Raw genomic sequence first — 24260 nt, forward strand, 5'->3', positions numbered from 1 at the left:
TTGTTTTTTTTTGTTTTTCGAGACAGGGTTTCTCTGTATAGCCCTGGCTGTCCTGGAACTCACTTTGTAGACCAGGCTGGCCTCGAACTCAGAAATTTTCCTGCCTCTGCCTCCTGAGTGCTGGGATTAAAGGTGTGTGCCACCTTTCTAGTAGATCTGTAGCAATATCTCAATATCTCCTTGTGTGTGTCTCTGTGTGTGGTTTTCTATGTTTTAGTTGAAATAGTACTATGTTGTAGAACTTTTTAATCCCAATCCAGGGTTTCCACCCAGCCCTGCTCAGTCAATTCCTGAATAAAGACATACAACTTTTATTATTTACAATAAGCCATTTAAACAGCACCAGAGCTGGGCAGATATCTACCTCTATGCTTTTAGAATCTACTTTCCTATCAATAATCCCGAGTTAATACTTACTATGTTTCATCTGGGCTGCTTTTAACTCCATTGGCCATCCCTCAGGGCCATGTTCTCTTGAACTCATCTAACCCATGCCAGCTTCTCCTCCATTCATTCACCTTTTTCTCTCCCTCATGGTTCTCCTCCAGCCCAGGAATTCTAAACCCAGCCTATGTCACTTCTGCTCAGCTATTAGCTGTTGCTATCTTTATTCACCAGTCAGAAATAACCTGGGGCAAGGTCACTTAGCATCACTTGGGGCTATCTGTGGTGTCTCTCATCTCTGGGGCAACCAGGTCTTGAGGAACCCATATTAGCATTAGACTACAAGCAGCATTAGGCCAAATAGACTACAGAACTATATAATTTTCCCCCTCTCTTCCTATCTTCCCACTTCTCACATGTTCCTTTGCACACTCTCAAGGTGATAGTCTCCTTTCCTTTGATATTAATGCAACACACACACACACACACACACACACACACACACACACACATTCCTGATAGCTGGATGTCAAATTTTCTTTTTGCATGATTTTATTTTTGCTGTGTTACATGTTCTCTTCATATCTTTTGATTATTTTCCACTGGGTTGGTTCTTTGTTTTTACTTTCATTGCCAAGCTTTTATTCCTAAGTTTAGAGACTATGTTGTTTTGATACTAATTTTCTCATCTAAGGCTAATCACTTCCAAAAGTACCCTTCTCCAGGAAAGTCTCTTCTGGAACAGCATTTCCTTTTGGACACAGATTTGCCTGTCTTTGACAGGTGAGGATTTCCATTGTCAGCCTTCTTTAGTCCTGGGGCTCAGAGGTGGGGGTGGGGGAGGGGGTGGGGTGGGGGTGGGGGTGGGGGGATATGTCAAGGAAAGCCTAGTTTTAGCAATGAGAAGTGGATGATTCACTAAGAAAACATTTAACATTAAACCTAGATGTTAGATAGATGTTCCTGAGTGAGAGATGGATCTTTCAGGACAGTTGAGGATGGAGTCAGCTCAGTGAAATTCAGATGGCCATCATAGGCAACCCCTGACTATTAGCCTGTGGACTTGGCATATCTTAGATGGTTGTTCTGGTCAATATAATATGGCTAGTTCCCTCTGAGTGATTGTCTCCCATACCAAGACATTTATCCAACCAGTGCATTTTTCTGTCCACTGACAGGGAAATACACTCTCTCATTCTGGCAGTAACTCCTCCCCAGAGGGAGGTAGAGAGACAAGGAAAAGGAAGTCCCTGGACATATCCAGTGCTGTCATGTACTGTGACATTATTTCTGGGGTGTCCTGAATAATCATTTCTTCCTCCCAATAGAGAATGGACACAGAACAAAGGAAAGATGCCATCAAAGTACTGCTTGGTGAGCCAATGCGTTTGTTAAGGCTACTTACAGAAAAAAAAAAAGTGATTCTAAGGCAGCTGTATCCCTGAAAGCCCACCCTAGCATGGATGACAACTCATGAAGGCTGGAAACCTGGAGTTCCCTGCACAACTTTCAGGCAGCTAGGCCACTTGGAGACTCTCTTTCAGGCAGCCGAGTGGTTCTGAGCTTCTTCCTGGGAGCTTGGCTGATCGGCTTCTTCTTGGTAGCTCACAAGAGTATCTTCCTGAGGTCCTTACTGCGTACATAACATTGGGTACAGAAAGACCCAGCATAGCTGGTGAGATTCAGGAACATCCTGAAGCTTCTGATTTGCTTAGTTCCTGAAGTGAATGGTGCTTCCCTACAGGGTGGGATGCTTCCTCTCTCTGTAGAATACCGTGAGTCTTAAGCATCTTCCCTTCAAAATGGAGTGTTTTATCTTAGAGGAAATTGATGTATGACATGGTCAGCTTCCAGTCTAAGTCGAGCTGGCTTTTGTGAGGGAGACTCAGGGCTTTTTAAAACCAGCCATCAGAACTATGCTGGGTCCAATGTCCTGCCATGCTTGTCGTGGTCACTGCCTTAAGACAGCTGTTCAACTGGCTGTTGAACTGTGTGACTGATGAGTCTTGCATCACTCAAATGTGACTCCTATGAAGGACAAGTAAAGAACCTCATGGACTCACTCATCAGATACCTGTTATAGATTTAGTTTCCTGGTCTTGATTTACTATGCTGTGTCTTGATTTACACAAATCACTGAGACACCATCCAGGTCTTGTAAAGTCTTTCCTCTCAGGAGGCTGCTCAGTTCAATCAATAGGCTGATCCAAACTGAGAAACTTCAAGTAAAGCACAGAGCTTTGGGGTAAAGAAATTAGCAGCGGCAAAGTCAATTCTATTTACCACGCTTAGTAGTAGATAAAAGCCAGCCTTTGATTCACAGGAAGGGCCATACGTTATTTGATTGTAACATCATCTTGACCATTACTGCATGGAAACAAACTGTAGAATATCTTTTTACCTGGGGGATAGAGAGGTTTTTATATATTCCAAGAAAAATGGCTCATGAGTGCTGAGAACATAAAGTCCCTGGGTATTATAATTTATATTTCCTGTGTTTCCCTTGCCCTGAGATTTCTTGTCAGGCTTGTGGTATTCTTAACAAACTGTTCAGTACCTCTAGACTACTTAGAAGACACCCAGCAAACTGAGTTGTACTCTAGATCATTCCTTACGCCACATAAATGTCTGGTAAAGTAAACCTACAATTTTACAAATCTAGTGAAGTTGAATTATATCGTGAAAAATGACACAAAATATTCCCAACTAGGTATTTTGAAGTATCGAACAGTCACTCTGTGGGAAACTTAAAATTTCTAGTTAAAGACCTTTTTAAAAAGATAGTGCTTGAGGATGATGAGGTGACTCACCAGGTCAAGGTGCTTTTTGACAAGACTATCAACCTGAGTTTGATTTCCAGTCCACATGGTAGAAAGAGAGAACCAACTTTTACAGTTTGTCCTCTGACCTCCAAATGAATGCCATGCCATACATGCATATAAATAAAATATGTAAGTAAATGCAAAAAGAATGAAAACCAACCTCTTCTAATGCAGTTAGTACACTAGTGATGGGGGTTGGGGGGAAGAAAGGGAGAAAAGGAAGAGAGAGAGAGAGAGGGAGACAGATAGGTAAGGTCAAACACTCTAACGTGGAGATGATGGCACCTGGCCTCTGGGATCTCTGGATAAGAGGTAGTACGCATAACATGGGAAATGGGCATCAGGGCTGACACTTTAGCTGACCCATGGCAAGGTTCATTTTGTTGGTGGCCTGTTGATAGGAATGGAGTTAATCTACCCTCAAATTGTGGTGTGCAGAGTTCAAAGAATTGGTTCACAGTTACCCAGGGAAGGAACTAGAGTGAGAACCAACTGAATCTCAGCCCTCTTGATCCACACCATCCTGAACAATGACCTTGAAGTTCATTCGGCCAAGAGAAACTCAGTGAGTAGCAAATGCCCCTTTAATGGTAAATTTCCAGAGACAACATCTTGGCCTTGTAAAGCAAGCACTACTCAGAGAAGCTGTCCTGGCCTCAGGTTTGGGTAAAAGAGAGCTTTATATTCTTAGGGTAAAAGAATCAAAGAAAGGCATTTAGAGCTGGTAGGAGCTGGCTGTCATCTTTCTATACATACTGTTTATTGACCCTAATCCCTATAGGTGTGACCTGGAATACTGGTGAATTCCAACACCTAAGAGACCCTCTGCCTTCACAAGTTTTCTCATTGCTTTCTCTGTGTAATAGGACATGAAACTTACTTACTGCTTTAAGTGTTTATTTTAGCCCTTCCTTCAAACATAAATTATGCAAAACAAGATCCTCAAAGCTGCTATGATAATGGGGATGGTAGATAGTATCAAGGAGATCTTCACAGGAAGAGCACAGTGTTAGACTACTATGATACCAACGGTGAGGCTGCTACCAGATCTAGCATTGTCTGAGTTGAAAAAGTGTATGTTTCTTCTACCCATGTATACTATCCAGCAGTATGCTATAGCACACACTTGCAGACCAACTTCTTAGAAGGAAGTGGAACTATGGCTTTTTGTAGTAGAGTTAGAACTGGAGCTATCCATCAACTGTGCAGCCAGGGGTATTGATCTCTTCAAGCTGGCTTTGGGCATACTTCCAGGTGCCTTAGCTAGGATGCTCATTTTGATTGCATAGAAAGTTTGCCTCACTCACTGTGGCTTATGTAATTGACTATCTGTCCTTCAGAACAGGTCACCATTGAAGTAACTATAGCTGTCTGAAGATAAATAGATGAAGCTTCATAAACTTACACATTGACAGTTCATACATGTCCCAAACAAATATCCCTCAGGCTTAGGAGTGGAGAGACTATATAAGCATTAGGAAAAAACAAAATGAAGTCCTCCAGAGCTCAGAAGTTTGGATGCTGTTCATACTTCGTTGAGAACACATCTCAGAGGCAGAAGGAAATGATGGACACTGGCAAACTTCATAACATAGCAACTTTAAATAGAATACAAACAAAAGAGACATTTTAAGATCTCTTCAAATAGTCAATAATCAGAAGGAGATGAGAATATAGAACAATCGGATACTTTATTGTTTTATAAATTGCCCATCTCACTCATCGCCAGCTCTGGATACGAAAAGCAACTCAACTGATTTGATATCTCGTCCCACACGTGTTTTCGCCTTTCTCCCCCTCTTATAGAAATGTGCTGACGCAGTCCTCACAATGGAGACCAGATGTGAAGGAGGCAGCTGGGGGCAGAATAAAGACAAAAAGCTAGATAGTCAAGCAAGTGGGTAATGAATCCCACATGCTCAATCAATGTCAGAAGCCTGTGGACACTCTGCCTTCAGCTCAGTGACTGGGGAACTGTTGAGTAACTCGGAGACTTGTGTCTCACCCATGACAGCATGTGGGGCTTCCTCTGGTCGTTTTGTCCTCATCAGTGAGTTTTTACTGCTGAACATGATTGCAAAAATCATTTAATCCTGAACAATTGCCTTTCCTGTGAAGTCTGGAGCTGTCCATATGTGAAAGACAACCTTGCTGCGAGTCTTGAGTCAGGAACCAAGCATATAGTTTGTGAAGTCCTCTTGCCACTGAGCCTTGGTTTTAGTGCTAGCAAAACTTGTGCTGTATGGCATGTCACTGGGGGAATGTGGCTTTCCAGACATAGCAGCTTGTGAAGTGTGGGTATTAAATCACTGCTGGTGTCTCTTATGCCTGCTCTCTATGAGGAAGCTGTATGGAAATGGAGAAAATGCCTCCTGTGTGGACTGGAGGGAGACACCTATTACCTATCTCTTCAAGGACCTCAAGTTTTCTTCTAGGATTTTCCTCTCCTTCTTGTGGAGAATACTACTAGGACTAAAAATTCTTACTAAGCAGATTCACTGAGGAAGGTGAAGAAACAAGGAGTGGGCCACCAGAGTTTGGATGTGGCATAACCCCCAGAGGACCATGTGTCAAGCCTTAGTCCCTAGATGAATGAGCATAATGGAGATGAGCACTGATTTTTTTTTTCTTTTAAGATGCACTGAATCCTGGAGAGACTTGAGGCCTTAGGGAAGGGGGAAGTCCGATAGGGCATTGGAAAATGGGATTAGTAACTGTGGGAAGGGGGGACTTAGAGGGGAGGGCAACAACTGGAATATAAATAAATAAACTAATAAAAAAGAAGAAAGAAAAGAAAAAAAGAAAAGAAAAGGAGGGGAGGGGAGGAGAAAGGAGGCAGGGGAGAAGAGAAGATGAGATAAAAGACCAGTTAGGAAGTAGAAGTGGAACAATAGGAGTGAGGGGGGAAAGGAGTTTTGAGGGTAAATGCAATCAAATTAATTTTATACATGTATGAAACGTTCCGAATTGACTTCATATTGTGTATAATTAATTAATTCTAGGAAAAATAGTAACGAAAAGAATCTCCTCTGTCAGCTATGCCAAGACTTGAGCTCAGTGGAAAAGCCCTGTGCACACTTGCAGTTTAGGGGCATGCGGCCTCAGGATGGAGAGGGGAATCAACCCTTGTGGTAGGATTCCTTTCTGTAACCAACCCTGCAACAGCCTCTTCCAAAATAGAAAAGAGGTAGGAGAGGCTGTGTGGCTGAGTGCCTGGCTTACACACATTTGAAAATAGCATGTTGAAACACTTTCATGAGCTCCCAAGAAGAGAGGAGAGGCCAGCAGGGGATAAGGGCGGGTATGAAAGGTTAAGAATCACTGGTCATCTTGGGACTTCTTTGGGGACCCAAATTCTTATCTTGAATAGATAAGGATTTAACCATTTCCCTGCATCTAAACCTCTCCCTCGATGTTTACATAACCTTGGATCGTTTTTATAAGAGTATAGCTTTATTAGTTTTAAGGAATACCCTAAATCTCAGAATTTGGGCTTACTGAGATCTGGCGGTGCTTCCTGTCTATTGTTTAAATGTGTGTCACCTTCACATGCACAGTGAAGCCAAAGAGTTAATGCCAACATAATGAGCACTGGGGAGAAAGCAGAGAAGCTGGGTTTAGCTACCTCAAAAGTATGAGGCACAGCCTCAGGTGGCAGCTTATGTTAGACACTTCCAAACACTAATGAGTGGAAACTGCAGAGAAGCAGGTCTTAGCCCATGGTAGGAGAGACTCTCCCAGCTGGGCAAGATACCGTGAGCCTGTGAATGCTCCTCACACACTGGGAATGCTCTGGTCAATCCTGTGTGGATCACCAGAGATGAGTGTGGGAATATGAAGTTTGCCTCTTGACTCAAGTGTTCTTTCTGCTCTGATGTCATGTTACGTACACCCCAAGAGCTATGGGGTGGCCATAAGGGACAGGCAAGAGATGGGTAAGAATGTCTTCCTAAGAGGAATCTTCAAAGACTGGTGTGCTGGATAGCTTTGTGTCAACTTGACACAAACGAAAAGTCATCCGAGAGGAGGGAACCTCAATTAAGAAAATCCCTCCATTAGATTAAACTGTATCTAAGTATGTATGGCATTTTCCTAGTTAGTGATTGATGGGGGATGGTCCAGCCCACTGTGGCTGATGCTGTCCCTGGGCTGGTGATTCTGGGTTCTATAAGGAAGCAGACAGAGTAAGCCATGTTGACCAGCCCAGGAAGCAGCACCCCTCCATGGCCTCTGCATCAGCTCTTGCCACCAGGTTCCTGCCCGGTTTGAGCTCCTGTCCTGGCTTCTTCAGTGATGGACTGCAATGTGGATTTGTAAGCCAAATAGACCCTTCCTTTCCCATGTTGCTGTGGTCATGGAGATTCATCATAGCAGTAGAAACTCAAACTAAGAGAACTGGGTCATTACCTCTCGCTCACCCCAACCACTTTTGCACATGTGTCTATCAAGTCATCTTTCCTCAATTGCCTAAGTGCACAGTCCACTGTAGCTTTTTAGACTTGACCATCACTTGGGTTGAACGTTCACTGCCCAGAGGGTGAAGCAGTAGTTTTATCCCATTTTGACTTTCTGTAGACTTCTCTCTCAAGTTACCGAGCGATCCTTGCATCATCCTACCATTCAAGGCTGACTCATATAGCCTTCTTCTAATTTCCCTTATTAATGCTACAGCTTCGTTTAGATTAAGCTTTCTAGACCATGATCCTCACATACCAAATGTTTCGCGCGTGAATCCCTGAGTCACCTTGATGACGTCACTGTGGTTCTTTGAATCTTTTTCAGTTTCTCGAATCCGAATGCCCTGAGCCTTCCACACTTTTCTGGTTTACATCTTCTCCTGTTTTATGTGAATTCATATCCACAGGAATATTGTATTAAACATGAAAATGCATTAATGTGTGACATAAAATCCTGGGTCATTTACTGTCTGATCGCCACTGTAATTTTTGGAAATGCATTAACCAGCTATTCTGTGCATCAGACCTTCTCACTTTTAAAATGGAAAGAGGAATACATATGTCAAATATTCATGAGGCTAAAATTTGACATTTAAGTCCTAGTATACTTACTGCCTTGCCTGTGGTAAACACTGAATAATTTAGAGGAAAATGACAAGAAAGAGAAAGCTCCCATGAGAGAGAGAGAGAGAGAGAGAGAGAGAGAGAGAGAGAGAGAGAGAGAGAGAGAGAGAGAGAGAGAGAGAGAAGAGACAGAGAGAATGCACACACACACAACCCAGGGCATCACACATGCTAAGAAAGTATTTGACCACTGAATTATACCCCTAGCCTTTTAACACTTTATTTTGAAACAGGAACTCTCTTTGATAGCCTGAGGTAGCCTTGAAAATGCCATTCTCCTACCTTAACTTCTGGTAATCAGAATTATAGATGTACCCACTGTGACCAACTGTCATATGCTTTCACAGTGAAAGACTTATTCACTAAATGAGTCACAACATTTTAAAAGAAGTACTTCTTGAACATCCATATAAGATTCCAGTTTGAATAATTTTGTTCAAGTTCGTTTAAACTAATCTTATCTTCTGTTTCACACAGGTACATGAGAACGTTCCACTTGCTTTAAGTATAAATTAAACACACGGTCTTGGATTTTTACAAATATAAGTAAAGGTTTTTATATACAAGGTAATTAGGTTTATACAATTAGCTTTCTCACTGTGTCTTCTGCTTACTGTTCAGACAGTCTTGATAACTCTGCGAAGCAAGAGCTGCAGCGGGAGAAGTGGGAGAGGAAAAACTTACCCCGCAGAAGCCTCTCCCGACGCTCCATAAGCAAGGAGAGATGGGTGGAGACCCTCGTGGTGGCTGACACCAAGATGGTAGAGTACCATGGAAGTGAGAGCGTGGAGTCGTACATCCTCACCATCATGAATATGGTATGACAGACTGCGTGAGGGGACAGCGATGACCGAAGAGATGTCCTTAAAATGTTCTTCCTCTTCATCAAAAAGTATTTCTGCCAGGCATGATGGTACCAACCTGTGATCCCCAAATCTGGCAGACCAGGGTGGGTGGATTACAAGTCTGAGGGTAGCTTACACTGGGGAGTGATATTCTGTCTCAAAATGACAAAAGCAAGCAACATTTAGGAAAAAACGTTTTATCATTCTTTAACACACACACACACACACACACACACACACACACACACACACACACCACAGGCATGCATGGACATGCACAAAGTCTATTACTTTCCCAAATACATAATAATGGAAATTTGGGATGAATTACTCTGTTCCTTAAAAACAGGCAGTCTTGGAAAATTTATGATTCATCGTTTTCATTTATCTCTTAGTTAGTTGCCAAGCGGCTACCTTTAGAATGGTTTGCTTCCTCAGTTTCTGCTATTCTTAGTCTATGAGGAAAACTTGGGCAGCAAAATTGAGCATGCTTCCCTCAGGCTAGCCAGAGGTCCCGTGGGAATGAACGTATGCTGTGATCCCATGCTTCACCTTCCTGTTCTCATTGTTGCTGCGCTCTTCTTTCCAAACAAGGTCACTTATTCTGTTGAGATGGCAAAAAAGCAATTCCTTGACTAACTGATAAAGAAAGGAAGACCCAGGGCTAGGGAAAGGTCAAAGAAAAGAAAGGCTTTGTTTAGGGAGCCATGTTGTTGGATATAACTTCCCCATTAAAGTCAGAAGACACGATCTCACGGCAGACTTCCTGGTTCTCTGGTTTGGAATCTTCAGTTCCTCAGGGATAGTCCCTTGGGTACAGGAACTATGTTGTAGATTTATCAACTGGGGTTGGGCAACCATGGCCAGTGGTTCTCTGCAAAAAGAAACGTCTTGGAGGAGGATTGAGAGCTGCCTTTCTCCGTGAGTATGAAGAGAAGTAGTTAGAATAAGGAGTCTGGAATCACACTGGTTTAGGGACGGAACAGTGAAAGGGTCTCATCTACAATCCTTGGCCTCGCTAGCCGCATGAGGTTGGGGAGGTTTAAAGTGCTAGCCATGAATAGCTATAGGCAAATAGTAGTTGCTTATGGAGGGAGAATCCATCTTCCCAGGAGTAAGAGCTTACATTGGCTATCCAATACCAAGTCATCAGCTCTACAAACATGTATGTGCAGGCAGCACTAAATGGACCCATCAGGTTGTATATGATGGCTCGCTTGTATACACAAATAGCCGCAATGGTTACAGAAACAAAAATGGTTAAAGAGGACGTCGCGGTTAGGAGGTCAGATATGGAAGGGGCACGAGGGAAGGGGGGAAGGAAATGATGAGATTAGATTTTAAATGTTAAAACAGAAAAGAAAAATAAAAGAAGGAAAACCCATCAGTTTTGAGGAAAACTAATGTCACAGGTGAGGATAATTAAAAACTTGTTATGAAAATAATCACAGAAAAGTTGAAAAAGTACTTGATGTGTTTCTATTTATGTCATGTATGTATATATACACCCTATCTCACTGTCTACTCTGCATGTATGTGAGTGATTGTCACTAAAAAAAAGAGGTATAAACACAATTTAAAATAGGATATCTTAGATGGAAGAATTATAGATGTCTTTTACCTTTATTTGATGATATATGAATATAAGCAGTTTTCTTCTAGTCACAACTTTTGAATTTTCTACAATGTCTTATAAATGAAAATTATATTTTATGTTTATATTCATACCACCCTCATTTTGATTGCAGAAACTCTTACTTTATTACTTGAAAACTACAGTCTTTTAATCCGTTTATATTTTTTTATTTTTTAATAATAATATCACTATATTGGGAACAAAATACATGAACTTCTCAAACACATATCCAACCCATCACCTGAAGGAGGCACCTTTAAATATCACAGTGTGAACTGAGATTTAGTCTTCGCAGAATTGCTCCAAGCATCCATGTTCTATGGCATGGTACTTATGCACATGGTGTTCTGGAGCCACTCATGCCTTTGACAGGTATGCAATGTCTGCATGTGAAGCTAATGCTTTATGTTTCTCAATCCAGGTCACTGGGTTGTTTCATAACCCAAGCATTGGAAATCTAGTCCACATTGTTGTGGTTCGGCTCATTCTACTTGAAGAAGAGGAGGTAAGGAATGGTTTCCTTCCACTCCTTTCTGTGCCTTCCCATTTCCTCCCTTTCTTTTAAGAAAGTCCTTGATAAGCAAGAAAGCGTTCTCTACACAGGCTTTTTGAAATGTAAGTGGAAGAAAAGTATTATTTCTGTGTTATTTTGTTTGGACTTCAGCAATATTGAGTGGGAGATGGGGGAACATTTTCAAAAACTTGTATGTGTGGTTATGTGGGCATTAGGATGTGTGCGGTGTGGTGTGTGTGTGTGTGTGTGTGTGTGTGTTGAAATGACTTAACTACAACTGCACCTAATGAGATACAAGCAGACATATAATGGGCACTAAGACTGTTCTGCAATGGAAGTGATGTAGCTCATAACATACCTGGAGGGTTGCAATGGAAGTTAGGAAATATGTACAATGATGCGTGTCTCTCATGGCATTAATTTATCAGTGGCTTAAAACATGCATCTCTCAGGTTTGAGGTTTCTGGCTTGTATGTTTGTCTTCGAATATTTCATGTAGTCTCATACTTATGTACCATCAACATGCTGGGATAGATCATAGTTCATTCAACATTGGATTGCAGTCAGTTCCAAAGTGGATTTCATGATTACTTCTGCCCTTCATTCCTGGTGCCATTGTCTTTCCCATCTCAGTCAAAGATGCTCTGGCTTACACTAGCAGCATGCAACTGAGAGTCACTCTTCTTCTTGTTTTGTTTTGATTTGTTTTTGTTTTTGAGACAGGATATCATTAAACAACTCTAATTGGACTGTTACTCACTATGGAAACAGGTTAGCCTCAAGCTCACAGAAACTTGTCTGTCTCCTTCTTGAGTATTGTGCCATATCTGACCTCATTTTATCTATCACGTATAATCTATCTATCGTCCATCTATCTATCTATCTATCTATCTATCTATCTATCTATCTATCTATCTATCTATCTAGCATTTATTTACTGTATCATCCAAACAAAGCACAGAGTGGTCCCACCTCCAAAGGGCAGTTTAAACATACCCAGGGCTCATCATTTCTATAATCATTACATTGAATCAAGTCTTTCTATATTATGCCTGAACTACAACAGTGAATTCTCAAATGGTTTTCTTCCTTCTAACTTTTTCCATAATGCATTCACTGGGAAGATCATTTTATATATAACTATAATGGATGGTCTGAAAGTAGTAACTTCAAGAGCCCATCAAAGACTCCATTTTTTTTTTTTTTTTTTTTGAAATCTAGATTCAGACACTTTGGGTCTATAGAGCTCATCACAATTTAACTGCCTGTCTCTTCAGTTTTCCAGTTCTTCCTTGGGCCACTCACTTCCTTGCTCCCAACCCTTACACTCTGGGGTCTGATTGAGTTCTAGAATACAGTGGGCATTTTTCAACATGATGGTCTTTGTACGTATAGATCCCAAACATTTGCCCATTGGTTAGGGACATGCCAACACCCTTTAAACACTTAAGCCTTTGCCTAAGTAGTGACTCTTCAGAGAATTCTCAATGTCTATCCTACTCAAAACTAGCTCCTTTCCCTGTATCTCCTTCACAGAATGGTAGCACTCTTGCAATTCACTATATACTCATCTGTATTTATTCCTTTATGTATTTCCACTACCATAACATGTAGACAGTGTGAATACAGAAACTATGTTTCTTGATTCTGTGACACCTCCAGTATCTAACACAGTGCCTGGAACATGAGTAAAGGTACAAAGTGAAATTTAATGAATGAAGAAAGCAAGCAAGCAGATGAAATGCCTTTCAAGTTGTACAACTTAATCATGTCAGAAGGACCCTAGTCACATCTACTTCAGCAAGAGAACAGGCACCAAATGTCAGATGACACGCATCAGAAGGACCCTAGTCACACCTACTTTGCCAAGATACCAGGCACCAAATGTCAGACAAGCCCTATTATTTTCCTCACAGCATCTGTCTTCAGCATCAGTCAGAAGGCAATTTTTGCTGCCTTTGAAGCCTTGATTTCTTTCCCCTTTCTTAACTCCTGGCCCCATTTTACTTCATTACTTTGTGGGCACATTTTGGTCATCATGGAATTCCACTTGGTATAATATTTCTTTTTCTGTGATCCTGTTGTTAACGATATCCATGCAAAACTTGGAAAGCCAGCAAAAATGCCTACCTGTGTCCATGTGACCCTCTGTGGATGCAAGTTTGGCTTTTTGTGCTATTGATGGGGACTCAGAGGTGGTAAAGTTAGATACTGGTTTGTAGAAAGCTGATAGGTTGCTACATAATGCTTTCTGACCAGGAGAGCAAAGTAAATTCATGTCTAATAAAGAAAGTAACCTTAAGCACATGCTTTTATTGGCTGGTGCAACATTAACCGACCTTGTACCTAATTTAATAATTCCAATCTAGGATGTATCTCAGAGATTGTAGCTGCATTAATTTGTTTTCTTGCATCTGTCTTTACACAAGATTTACCATCTTGCTCGTCTCTTCACCAGCCAGTAAAATAAATCTTTCACATATGTTAACCATGTATTCATAAAAGAATTGTGTTTTAACTGGACACAAGAGGTCATGCTGTGAATCCTAACACTTGTGAAGCTGAGGAAGAGGGATTGCTGTGGGATCAGGGCTTAAGCTAGAAGTGAGATCTTATCTCGACAAACAAAGAAAGAGAAAAGAATTTTACGATTAACCTTTTAAAAATAAAATACCCATGAAAGAAGTAGCAGAGACAAAGTTTGGAGCTAAGACGAAAGGATGGACCATCCAGAGACTGACCCACCCGGGGGTCCATCCCATAATCAGCCACCAAAAGCAGACACTATTGCATATGACAGCAGGATCTTGCTGAAAGGACACTGATATAGCTATCTCTGTGAGGCTATGCCAGTGCCTGACAAATATAGAAGTGGATGCCCACAGTCATCAATAGTATAGAACACAGAGACCTCAATGGAGGAGCTAAAGAAATTACCCAAGGAAACGGAAGGGGTCTGCAACACTATAGGTGAAACAACAATATGAACTAATCAGCACCCCCAGAGCTCATGTCTCTAGCTGCATATGTAGCAGAAGATGACCTAGTCAGCCATCGTTGGGAAGAGATGCCCCTTGGTCTTGCAAACTTTATATGCCCCATACAGGGGAATGCCAGGGCCAAGAAGTGGGAGTGGGTGGGCAGGGGAGCAGGGTGGGGGAGGGTATAGGGGACATTCTGGATAGCATTTGAAATGTAAATGAAGAAAATATCTAATAAAATAAGTTAAAAAAAGGAAAAAGTATAGTTTGATATTCTGGCGTACCAATTTTCACTCCTTCATAGTAGTTGAATGTGTGGACATGCTTGGTTACAGATATGTCTAGTGGCCAAGGATTTTCACATCAATAAAGGAAGGCTTGTTTAGGTGTGAGAAGGGAAAATTTCACCCTCTACTTTGCCAGCAGAACTACAGACAGGACTTTTAAAATGTAGCTTCAAGGATAAAGGATTCAGGATGCAGGCAGGAAAGAGTTCCATTGGAACACCTGGGTGCAGGCTTCCTGCCACCAGTGAAATTGCTCAGGGGCATCTTATTGGTCGTTACATCTTTGCATTGGTCAAAATAACATTGTTTCTCCTCTTTCTAATTCTAAGTGAACAAAAACGGTTTGTTCTAGACAACACGGCATACCTTCCTTGTTGCCAAGTATCTTCATGAAAGCTTTTGTTGTTGTTAATTTTAATTATTGTTATATAATACATTTTGATCATATTTCCCCCCCCTCAAAAACAACCTCAAGCTAAACAGCAAAAAAAGCAAAAAACAGCAAAACATACTAAAAGGAAAAAAATCAACAATACAAAAATATACCAAAATAAAACAGAACAAAAAGCACACACACACACACACACACACACACACACACACACACCAAAACATGAGGTCTGTTTTGTATTGTATTGGCCAACTCCTCCTGACCATGGGGCCTACTCTGAGGCATGGTTGATATACCCAGTAACACTCCATTAAAGAAGACTAATTGTCCATTTCCCAGTGTATTAGTAGTAAGTTGTAAATTAGTTGTAAGTAGCTTCTTGCTTAGGTATGAAACTTTACCTCTACTTCCTATTTTAACCTGTGCAGGCTTTGTGCGTACCGTCATAATCCCTGTGAGTTTATATGTGTACCAGGCCTGTTGTGCCTGGAAAATATTGTTTCGTTGGAGTCATCCACCACTTCTTGTTCTTCCAATCTTTCTGTCTTCCTCATAGAAGTATTTTATGATTTCTATTTTATAAAGACTTCCAAGTTCTTGAAAGAAGACAAAAAAATTGAGAAGATTATGATTATAGGATGTTAGACACTCAGTGGTGGGGGACATGCCTGTTGTGTGTAAGGGTCTGGGTTCCATCTCCTGCTCTAGAAAGGAGAGAGGTATCATGGGGGGCACACATCAATGACAAAATTGGAACAAATATAAGTTGAATGAAGTCACGTGGATCCCAGGTCATTATCAAAACCAGGACTGAAGCCTGCATGTGTCAAGACTTGTGGCTGAGAAAGGGGAGGACCGTTAAGTGGAGTAGCACATGAATACTTCCCTGGAGAGTTTTCATTTGATCTACTAAATGACATTGTGTTGGACTCAGTGTGGCGTTAATAGCCTACTAACTTTTAGGCATTTGAGTTGGTGTTTGGGTAAAGTTACAGTAACCTATATACTTTTTCTTTTCGCTATAAATGTCAAATGTATTGGCAAATAACTTTTGACCCATTTCTTTTGATCAATAGTTTCCTTCTGATAGTAACATGATTTCTTAGGCATATGAAGTTTTCAAATTTTGGTCTTCTGCCTCTTCTTTGCCCATCATCTTTTTCTCAGCATCCTTAGCAGAGTGTGGTCAGAGGGCACCACACCAAAACTGCTACCAGGAATTCCCAGGGAGATTAATACAAGATTTTTTTTTTCCCTTAGAGGTTAGCTCACAAAAAAAGAGAACAATTGATAACAAAAAGTTGTGTTCTTGTAAAATCATTTCCTGTCTCCCATTTGGAGCCATTTTTGTGATCTTCCAGGTTAGCTCACCCTCCTGTTGGGTTCATGTGCTCAAAAGTATGGATAGAGGAAAGCAGGGAGTGATTGGGGCCAGCTTGAGAAGATGAGGTGCAAAGAAATGAGCAAAAGCAAAATCTGTTTTTGTTTGCAAAAGAAATAAGGAATAAGATTGTGCATGAATATTTGCTTTAAATCACAATGTGCAAATAATAACCAAGTTCTTTCATGGAAACGTTTAACATGAATACCTCAATGTTTATTCTAAACCTCTTTAATCTTACCATATCTTATATGTGCTTAGAGACATATGGTATTCTTATAAGATTTTTTTTTCATTTATTTGTTGTGTAGATGTGACAGTCAGAGGACAACTTGTATGAGTAAATTCTTTCAACTCACCATGTGGATTCCAGGGACTGAACTCAGGGTGTTAATCTCGATGGCAAGTTCCTGGCTCATAACCACATGGTCTTAAATGCATAACTAATAACCTTTCCATAGAATCTTATGGTGAAGTGCATTCAAGAAATTAAATATCCAGGTGTTTCTAGGATGGAAACTAATTGAAAACTCAGAGATTAAGAGACTAAAAAGACTAGAAAAAAAATGTGCTCCAGGGAAATCTCTTAGAGACCTCTGACTTGCATAGAAAAGTGGAATGGTATTTTAAAGACTTAGTCACTAGAGACACAAAGTCCATGGAAGAATTACCTGAGAGACCCTGCCCTAATGAATAAGGTGGGGAGTGACCAAAGAAGAACCTTAGGTCTCCACACACGTAATGTGCACTTACCCTGACACATACATGCACCCATACACGTGTGGTTGTGCATATACATGTACACATATAATCATGCAAGATCTCCCAATAAAACCCCTAACAGTTTCTGTGTAACCTTCTTGAGGAGAACAGAGCTTCTGGTGCCCTTGCTCAGATGGTGGGCAGAAGCATGAAGTGGCCGTGCAGAATCACCTCCCAGTAATTCCTAGTACCGGAGAGGGGGCTGTTATTATAGATTTTCTGCTTTGTTCTCAAATGTCTGCTCCTTCCTTCCTCCTACTCAACAGGGTGTGATTCTTACCTGCCTTACCACAGACCCCATCACCAACCAGTCTTCCTTTAGTTCAGGCTCTACCTTTTCTATATTACTTAATAGATGACATATATTCCTGATTTTTTTTTTAAATAAACGACGTGTCTTAGGATACACAAGATGGCTGAGAAATGAAAGAAATGAGTCCTTCATCCTAAGAAGGAAAAGGCACAGACTCTGCTAAGTTTAACCTGACATAGCAGGTGATTTGAACTGTGTGTGACTGAGATGTATCTCAAGGAACCCTATCCTCATTAGCGGAGGAGGAACAGAAGGCCTTATGGGAATGCCCTGATTGAGTGTCAAAAGATGGTGGGAGATTGGACAGGTTCAAGAAGGGCAAGAGGCTAGAGAAAAGCATCTTAGGAAGAGAAAACTTTTTAAAGAAAGGAAATTTTAAAAAACTGCACAGTAAGCGTTGGGAGAGTGCTAATGGCAGGCAACTTACTGTTGGTGGAATGTAAGCTTCCAGGTTATAGACATAAAGGAAAAGCTTCCTGCAGGCTTTGAAGATTTCCTCCTTTTGTTCTCTGCTTTGTTGAGATCTTACTGTGTAGACATGGCTGACCTCAAACTCAAAGAAATACCCTGTCTTTGTCTGGTGAGTGTCAAGATTAAAGGCATACATTACCATGGCCAACCCTGTTCTCCAAGTTTCATAACTTCACATTTTACATTTATGAATGGTTCTTTGGATTGAATTTTTGCAGCAGATTTGAAGTTGAAAGAGAAAAGATATTTTGCCCTTGGATTTTTGTTTTGTTTTGTTTTTTTTGCTTTTGTTTCTTTTGGGGGTTTGCTTATACCTATCCAGCTGTTTCTGTACTATTCATTATTTATGGTATAGTAACTAGTTATGAATTTTTTACTCTAAATTTCATTTTAGTTGGTATTTTTATTAATTGAGAATTCAGCTCAATAGATTTTGATCACAGTTATCTCCACAACTCCTCTGTGATCTAACCTTCCCACCCTCACATCCCTACCCAGTCAACTTCGAATATTCTTCCTCTTTCTAAAAAGACCCATCAGGTCCAGTGTGTGTTGCTCAGCTACCCCTGAGCTTGATTTATGAAGGCCACACTATTAAAGAAAATGAACTCGCCCTCTGCCAGCAGTTTTTCTGCTATGGGTGGGACTTCCACCATCCCTCTCCCACCATGCCTCTCCCACCATCCCTCTCCCACCATCCCTCTCCCACTGGCCCTTGCACAGATATTGCAAATGTTGTTGCAGTTGCTATGGGTTCTTATGATCAACTGTCCTGATGTTTCTGGGAAATGGTTCCTTTACATTGTCTTCCCCATCTTGCTTCTAACAATCTTTCCACTCCCTCTTCAGTAAAAATCCCTGAGCTTTGGGGTGAGAGGGGTGATGTGTATATTCTGTTTAGGGCTGAGTGTTCCATAGACGCTTATTCTCTGCACACTGACCGGTAGAAGCTCTACATATTAATTTCCATCTGTCATACGTAGAGACATGTCCTATGAAATCTGAGAAATGCTCAATCTGTGAATACAATGTAAGTCATCAGGAGTCACTTTAATACGATGTCCATTTAGCAAACTAATAAATAGTATTAGGCTCTCCCCTAGGGCCTATGGTCTATGTAGCCACTGGCTCTTGACCGCACTAACAATGCCGAGGACGAGTTACATTGTACGGGGAAGGCCTTAGATCCAGTCAGAAAGTGTTTGATTACTCTGATCATATGTATGGCACTACTGTATCCATGGACATATCTTTCAGGTTGGTTGTAGCTCACAGGGTTTCTCCCTGGGTGGCACAGGTGACTTCTTTTCTCCTTCAGTAGCATGCATAGCATCTTCCAGCACTCTGAAAGGTTACCAGTAGGAATAAAACTTCCAGGTCAGAATCAGCTTGGCCTCTCCCTGTTCTATGATTCAAGTTATGTGGTGTCTTCAATTAGGGTTTTACAGTCAAGTTCTGCATGGGTGACTGAGGATGCTGGTGGTTTATGGGGACTCATTAGCAAAAAATTTAAAGTGACTCCCGATGACTTACATTGTATTCATAAGAAATAACCTATTCCTGGTATTGTTTCCTTCCTTCCTTCCTTCCTTCCTTCCTTCCTTCCTTCCTTCCTTCCTTCCTTCCTTCCTTCCTTCCTTCCTTCCTTCTTTCCTTATTTCTTTTTTTTTCTTTCTTTTTTCTTCTTTCATTTGCTAGCATGTGGTTTCTAGTTGGGGTATCATCTCTCCATTGTAGGATAATTCCATTAAAACTTATTAAATATGATATATATATATATATATATATATACACATATACATATACACACATACATAATCACACATACCCATACACATGCACACAAGTGTGGAACTTTTCCTCAGATTAAATTATTTATCATAAGCATATATAATCTAATTGTACATACATCATGATGCCTAGACTTGATTTACCCAGCAGTACAGGGATGACTATGGAAAGTGTCACTGGTTGAATTTGGATGGGTAAGGGCTATCCATTGGCAAATGCCAAACATTGTCAGAAGATTTTTGAAACTAGATCATATGGTCACTATAGCTAATAAAAAGAAAGACATTGTGGCTGAATGGAGCCAAGTGTGGTGGAACACAACTGTAACCCTAGCACTTCAGAGACTAAGACAACAGGATCATGGGTCCCTGCCAGCCTAGGCTACATAATGTGACCTTGTGTCAAACTTAACAATAAAGAGAATCTGGAAGAAGAAAGATAATTATTTTTGGTGGAGAATTTCAGAAATGGCCATAATAATTTGGTAAGGCCTGTAAAATGTGGTAGTTATCTAAACACAGACTTTTTCATTTTTATTTGTTCAAAGTACATAATACCAACTAATTATAGCAATTATCTTCAGATAATTGCTTTTCTATCATCAAACTAAAGTTAAATCTGTTTATAGGTTTACTTTATACCTATTAGAATCTACATTTTATTGTTGGTTTGGCCTGACTAGAATCTATTTTGAGTTGGCTCTAGTTTCTGTCCCTTAAAGCAAAGAAAGAACTGAATTAAACTATTTGTCCTTGAACTCCCGTGTGAAATCAATGGGAAAGCTACAAGTCTGATGAATAGAGATTGAACCGCAGGGCAAGGACGACAAAGCTTATAGTTACTTTGTTAGAATCCTCCAGGGCTCCCGTAACTGAAATAATCATGGTCATCAAAGACCCTAAATGTAAATAGATGCCAGGGCCACCTTCAAACATCACAACACAGACCACTAAGTCCCCAAACAAGTTCCATTCATCTCATGGTCCCTGAACTGAGAGTCTGCCAAGTGGCCTTCACTTCCTAACATCTTGAGCACAGGACAACAAAAGCTAATATGGAAAGATATTTGAGACAAGAGCAACAGCCCAGTATTGATAAATTGGGAACTCTTTCAAAGGCTTTCTGCAAACTTAAAGATGTCTGAAGAGAGAGGTGGTTCCCTTTGAACCACCTCTCTTGCCTTTAGGTGATAGTGTGACTTTTTTCCAGTTGCCAAGTGCCACTCCAGCTCAAATGACAGCTGCCAGGAGAAAATGACCTGGAGCTGGTGAGACTTAGTTCTCTGTCTTTAGAAGATCGTGCCACGGTTTAATGAGAGCTGCGATTCACAGGAAGCACAGGGGTTCAAAGCCATGCTAGACGCTCTTGGGGATCTGAAAAGACCTTGGTAACTTTCCAGTCTGTTTAATTAGCAGCCAGGGTTGAGTATTTGTCTGTCCACTAAAGCAAATTAAGGAATTACAGAGAAAAATAGAGTTTTCACTGGGATTATAAAATAATGGAAGATTCATGAAAGACTAAAGCACACAAAACAATACTGTAGATACAATCGTTATAATCAGTTGAATTGTGCAGAAATATTCAGAGTAATGTCATTTGAATGTTATTTCTACTGTGAGTGTTGGGAAATGAGGTAACCTTCAGATCTACCTGTGGCTTTGCTATTTAAAACTTATTGGTACCAATTCTAATTGCTATGGTGAACATCCTTCTTAATTATAGGTTACTCATTATACTCCTAACATGTTAATTTACAAAAGCAGGTTGGATGAAGTATGAAGACAGTCTATGATCCCTAATATACTATAATGTAGGTGGATTATTTTGTTTTTGTTTTTTCCAGTGAAAGGAGATTTTTTATTAGATATTTTCTTTATTTACATTTCAAATGTCATCCCCTTTCCTGGTTTCCCCTCCAAAAACCCCCTCTCCCATCCCCACTACCCCTGCTCACCAACCCACCCACTCCCATTTCCTGGCCCTGGCATTCCCCTACACTGGAGCTTAGAGCCTTCCCAGGACCAAGGGCCTCTCCTCCCATTGATGACCCACTAGGCCATCCTTTTGTTTTATTTTTAACTGTGTCTGTGTGTGTATGAGCAAGGGCAAGCAGGTGCCTCAGAGACCAGAAATCAGCATCAGATTCCTGCAGTTACAGACAGTCCAGAGCTGTCTGACCTGGGAGCTGGTAACCAACTTTGAATCTTCTTGAAGGAAAATGTGGGCTTTTAGCCACTGAGCCTCCAGTCTAAAGGGGGATTTAAAAAAAAAAAATCGTTACTCAATGGAACTCATAGAAAAATAGCACCTGAAAATAAATTTCCTCTCAAATTTGTTGTTCTCTCTCTCTCTCTCTCTCTCTCTCTCTCTCTCTCTCTCTCTCTCTCTCTCCACCCCCACCTGTGCACATATGTGTCTAATTTTATTTATTAAACTTTAAGGTGACAACCATTTCATATCTGCATTCTGCACAGCATAATATTTTGAAATATATAAGCATATGGACTGAATAAACAGGAGGAATTAAAGTGTGTATTACCTCACATTTTACCCACAGTGAGAACACTTAGGATTATTCTTCTGTTGAGTCTCACAGATAGAATACACTGTTATTGGCCACGGTGACCATGTCAGGTAATACAGTTCTAGAATATTCCTCCTACCCAAACTGGAACATGAAGCCTTTTGCCTGTGTATTCACATACCCCTTCCCACAGCCTTTGTTCAGTTCTAAGTTCTATGTTTTCAGAGTCCTCATGTAAGTGAGGTCATGTGATATTCGTCTTTCTCTGCCTGGCTTATTTCACTTAACGTGATGTCCTCCATGTTCATCCGTTCTTTTACAAATGACAGAATCTCAGTCGTTTGTTAGTCTGAAAACGATTTCACTGTGCAGATTTCCTGTATCCATGCATATTAAGCTGATTCCATATCTTGGCTGTTAGGAAAAATGCAGCAATGAGTTTGGGTGTAGGTATCTCTTCAGTATATAGAATTTATAACTTGGTATATTTGTCCAGTAGACAGATTGCTAGGTCAAATGGCACTTCTCTTTTACTTTTGTTGAGAAACTTACATTCTGTTTTTAATCGAGACTATAGTAGTTTACATTTCGACAAACTGCCCAAGAGCTTCTACTTTTCAATCTTGCTAGTGCTTGGTATCTTTTGTCTTTTTGTCAATTGCTGCCTAACAGGTGCACAGTGATAGAACTTTATAGTTTTATTTAGTATCCCTTTTCTCCTTTGTTCCCTACTTCACTATATGGCTCGAGTTGGTCTAGCACTCACCCACTATGTAGCATAGGCTTGCCTCAATTCAAGATTTTCCTTGAATTGCCAAGCTCTGGAATTACAAGTGGAAATATCCAACCTTGAGTATTTTATTTTCAGCATGATCATTGGTTATTTGTATGTCTTCTATCAACGTGTATTTATTAATGGCTTCTTCTTTCCCATTTTTAATCAAGTTGTCTCCCTGCTACCCAGCACTATTAATTAAAAGGGTTATTTTTCCTTCAATGAATTACATTTTTACCTTTGCCAAACAAACAAACAAACAAACAAAACAAAACAAAAACGGTTTCAGTGGATCTACTTTTATTTCTTTCTGTCCATTGACCTGTGTGTCTCTCCCTACCCCCACATCACACTGTCATGATTATGAACCTATATAGTAAACCTTAGAATTGAATGCAACTAATCATCAGGGTTTATGTTTCTTTTCTGAGAATCGTTTTTACCTATCTAAGGGGCGTGTATTTCATGTATATCTTATGACGAGCTTAAATATGTCTAGAAAAGGTACAGCCAAGCATTCAACATGAATGGCAATAGAGCCACAGATCACTTTGAAAGACAGAATCCTCACTATATTGAACCTTTGAGTCCACAAACAAAGTATCAGTTCACTTATTTACATCTCTAATTTCTTATTTCAGTGCTTTGACATTTTTCAGGATACAGATTCGGTGCATAGCTGATAGTTTTATTGCTGAATATTTCACTGTTTTTAAATAACCATAAATGCTACTGTGAAGTTTTTTTTTAAGTAGTGGGTATTCTCTTAGGGATACTCCCCCCCAAAGAAGCATAGAGTTAAAAATAGACCTCAAAGCTACCTGCTCACGGTTGATGTTTATTTGATAAACTAGCTTCCTGTATAATGGAGACAGAGCTAAGATACCTTTCCAATGTGGCTGATTGCTAGCTGTAGGCACAGCTTCGCTAGGAATCTCAATGCATCTGAGCTGAGGGACCTTCGGTTCTTCCCATCTGTGAGATTTAATTCCCTCTAATTATAAAACAGACATAATGATGTTTTGTGGCCGATAATACTGAGTAGATGTGAAATTAAATGAGACAACGTGTGAGAGAATACAGCAGCCAGCCTCACAAATACCTTATAAGAAATGGAAGCTCCTTGTGGAACATTTATTCATTTACCATTAGAAATGGTCGGGGGAATGCTGCTTTGCAACTGTAGGGGCTTAGGATGCATGAACCCACTGGAAATAGAGCATAAAGTAGTGTTCTTTCTTATATTTCCAGTCTATGGTTAAGGGCTACTTGATATGGTGACCCTTTCTGTCCTGAGCTTTC

At 40.5% G+C, this 24260-nt stretch overlaps 1 protein-coding gene across 1 annotated transcript in view; it reads left to right on the plus strand.

Annotated features, from left to right (window-relative positions):
- Positions 1-24260, plus strand: part of Adamts12 (ADAM metallopeptidase with thrombospondin type 1 motif 12) — a 277501-nt gene that overhangs the window by 132644 nt on the left and 120597 nt on the right. The window contains exons 4-5 of the mRNA XM_021208250.2: positions 8909-9105; positions 11190-11273. Coding sequence (XP_021063909.1) covers positions 8909-9105; positions 11190-11273 — 281 coding nt within the window. The remainder of the gene's footprint in view (positions 1-8908; positions 9106-11189; positions 11274-24260) is intronic.

This window comes from Mus pahari, chromosome 11, assembly GCF_900095145.1.
Source record: "Mus pahari chromosome 11, PAHARI_EIJ_v1.1, whole genome shotgun sequence".
Taxonomy (NCBI): Eukaryota; Metazoa; Chordata; class Mammalia; order Rodentia; family Muridae; genus Mus; species Mus pahari.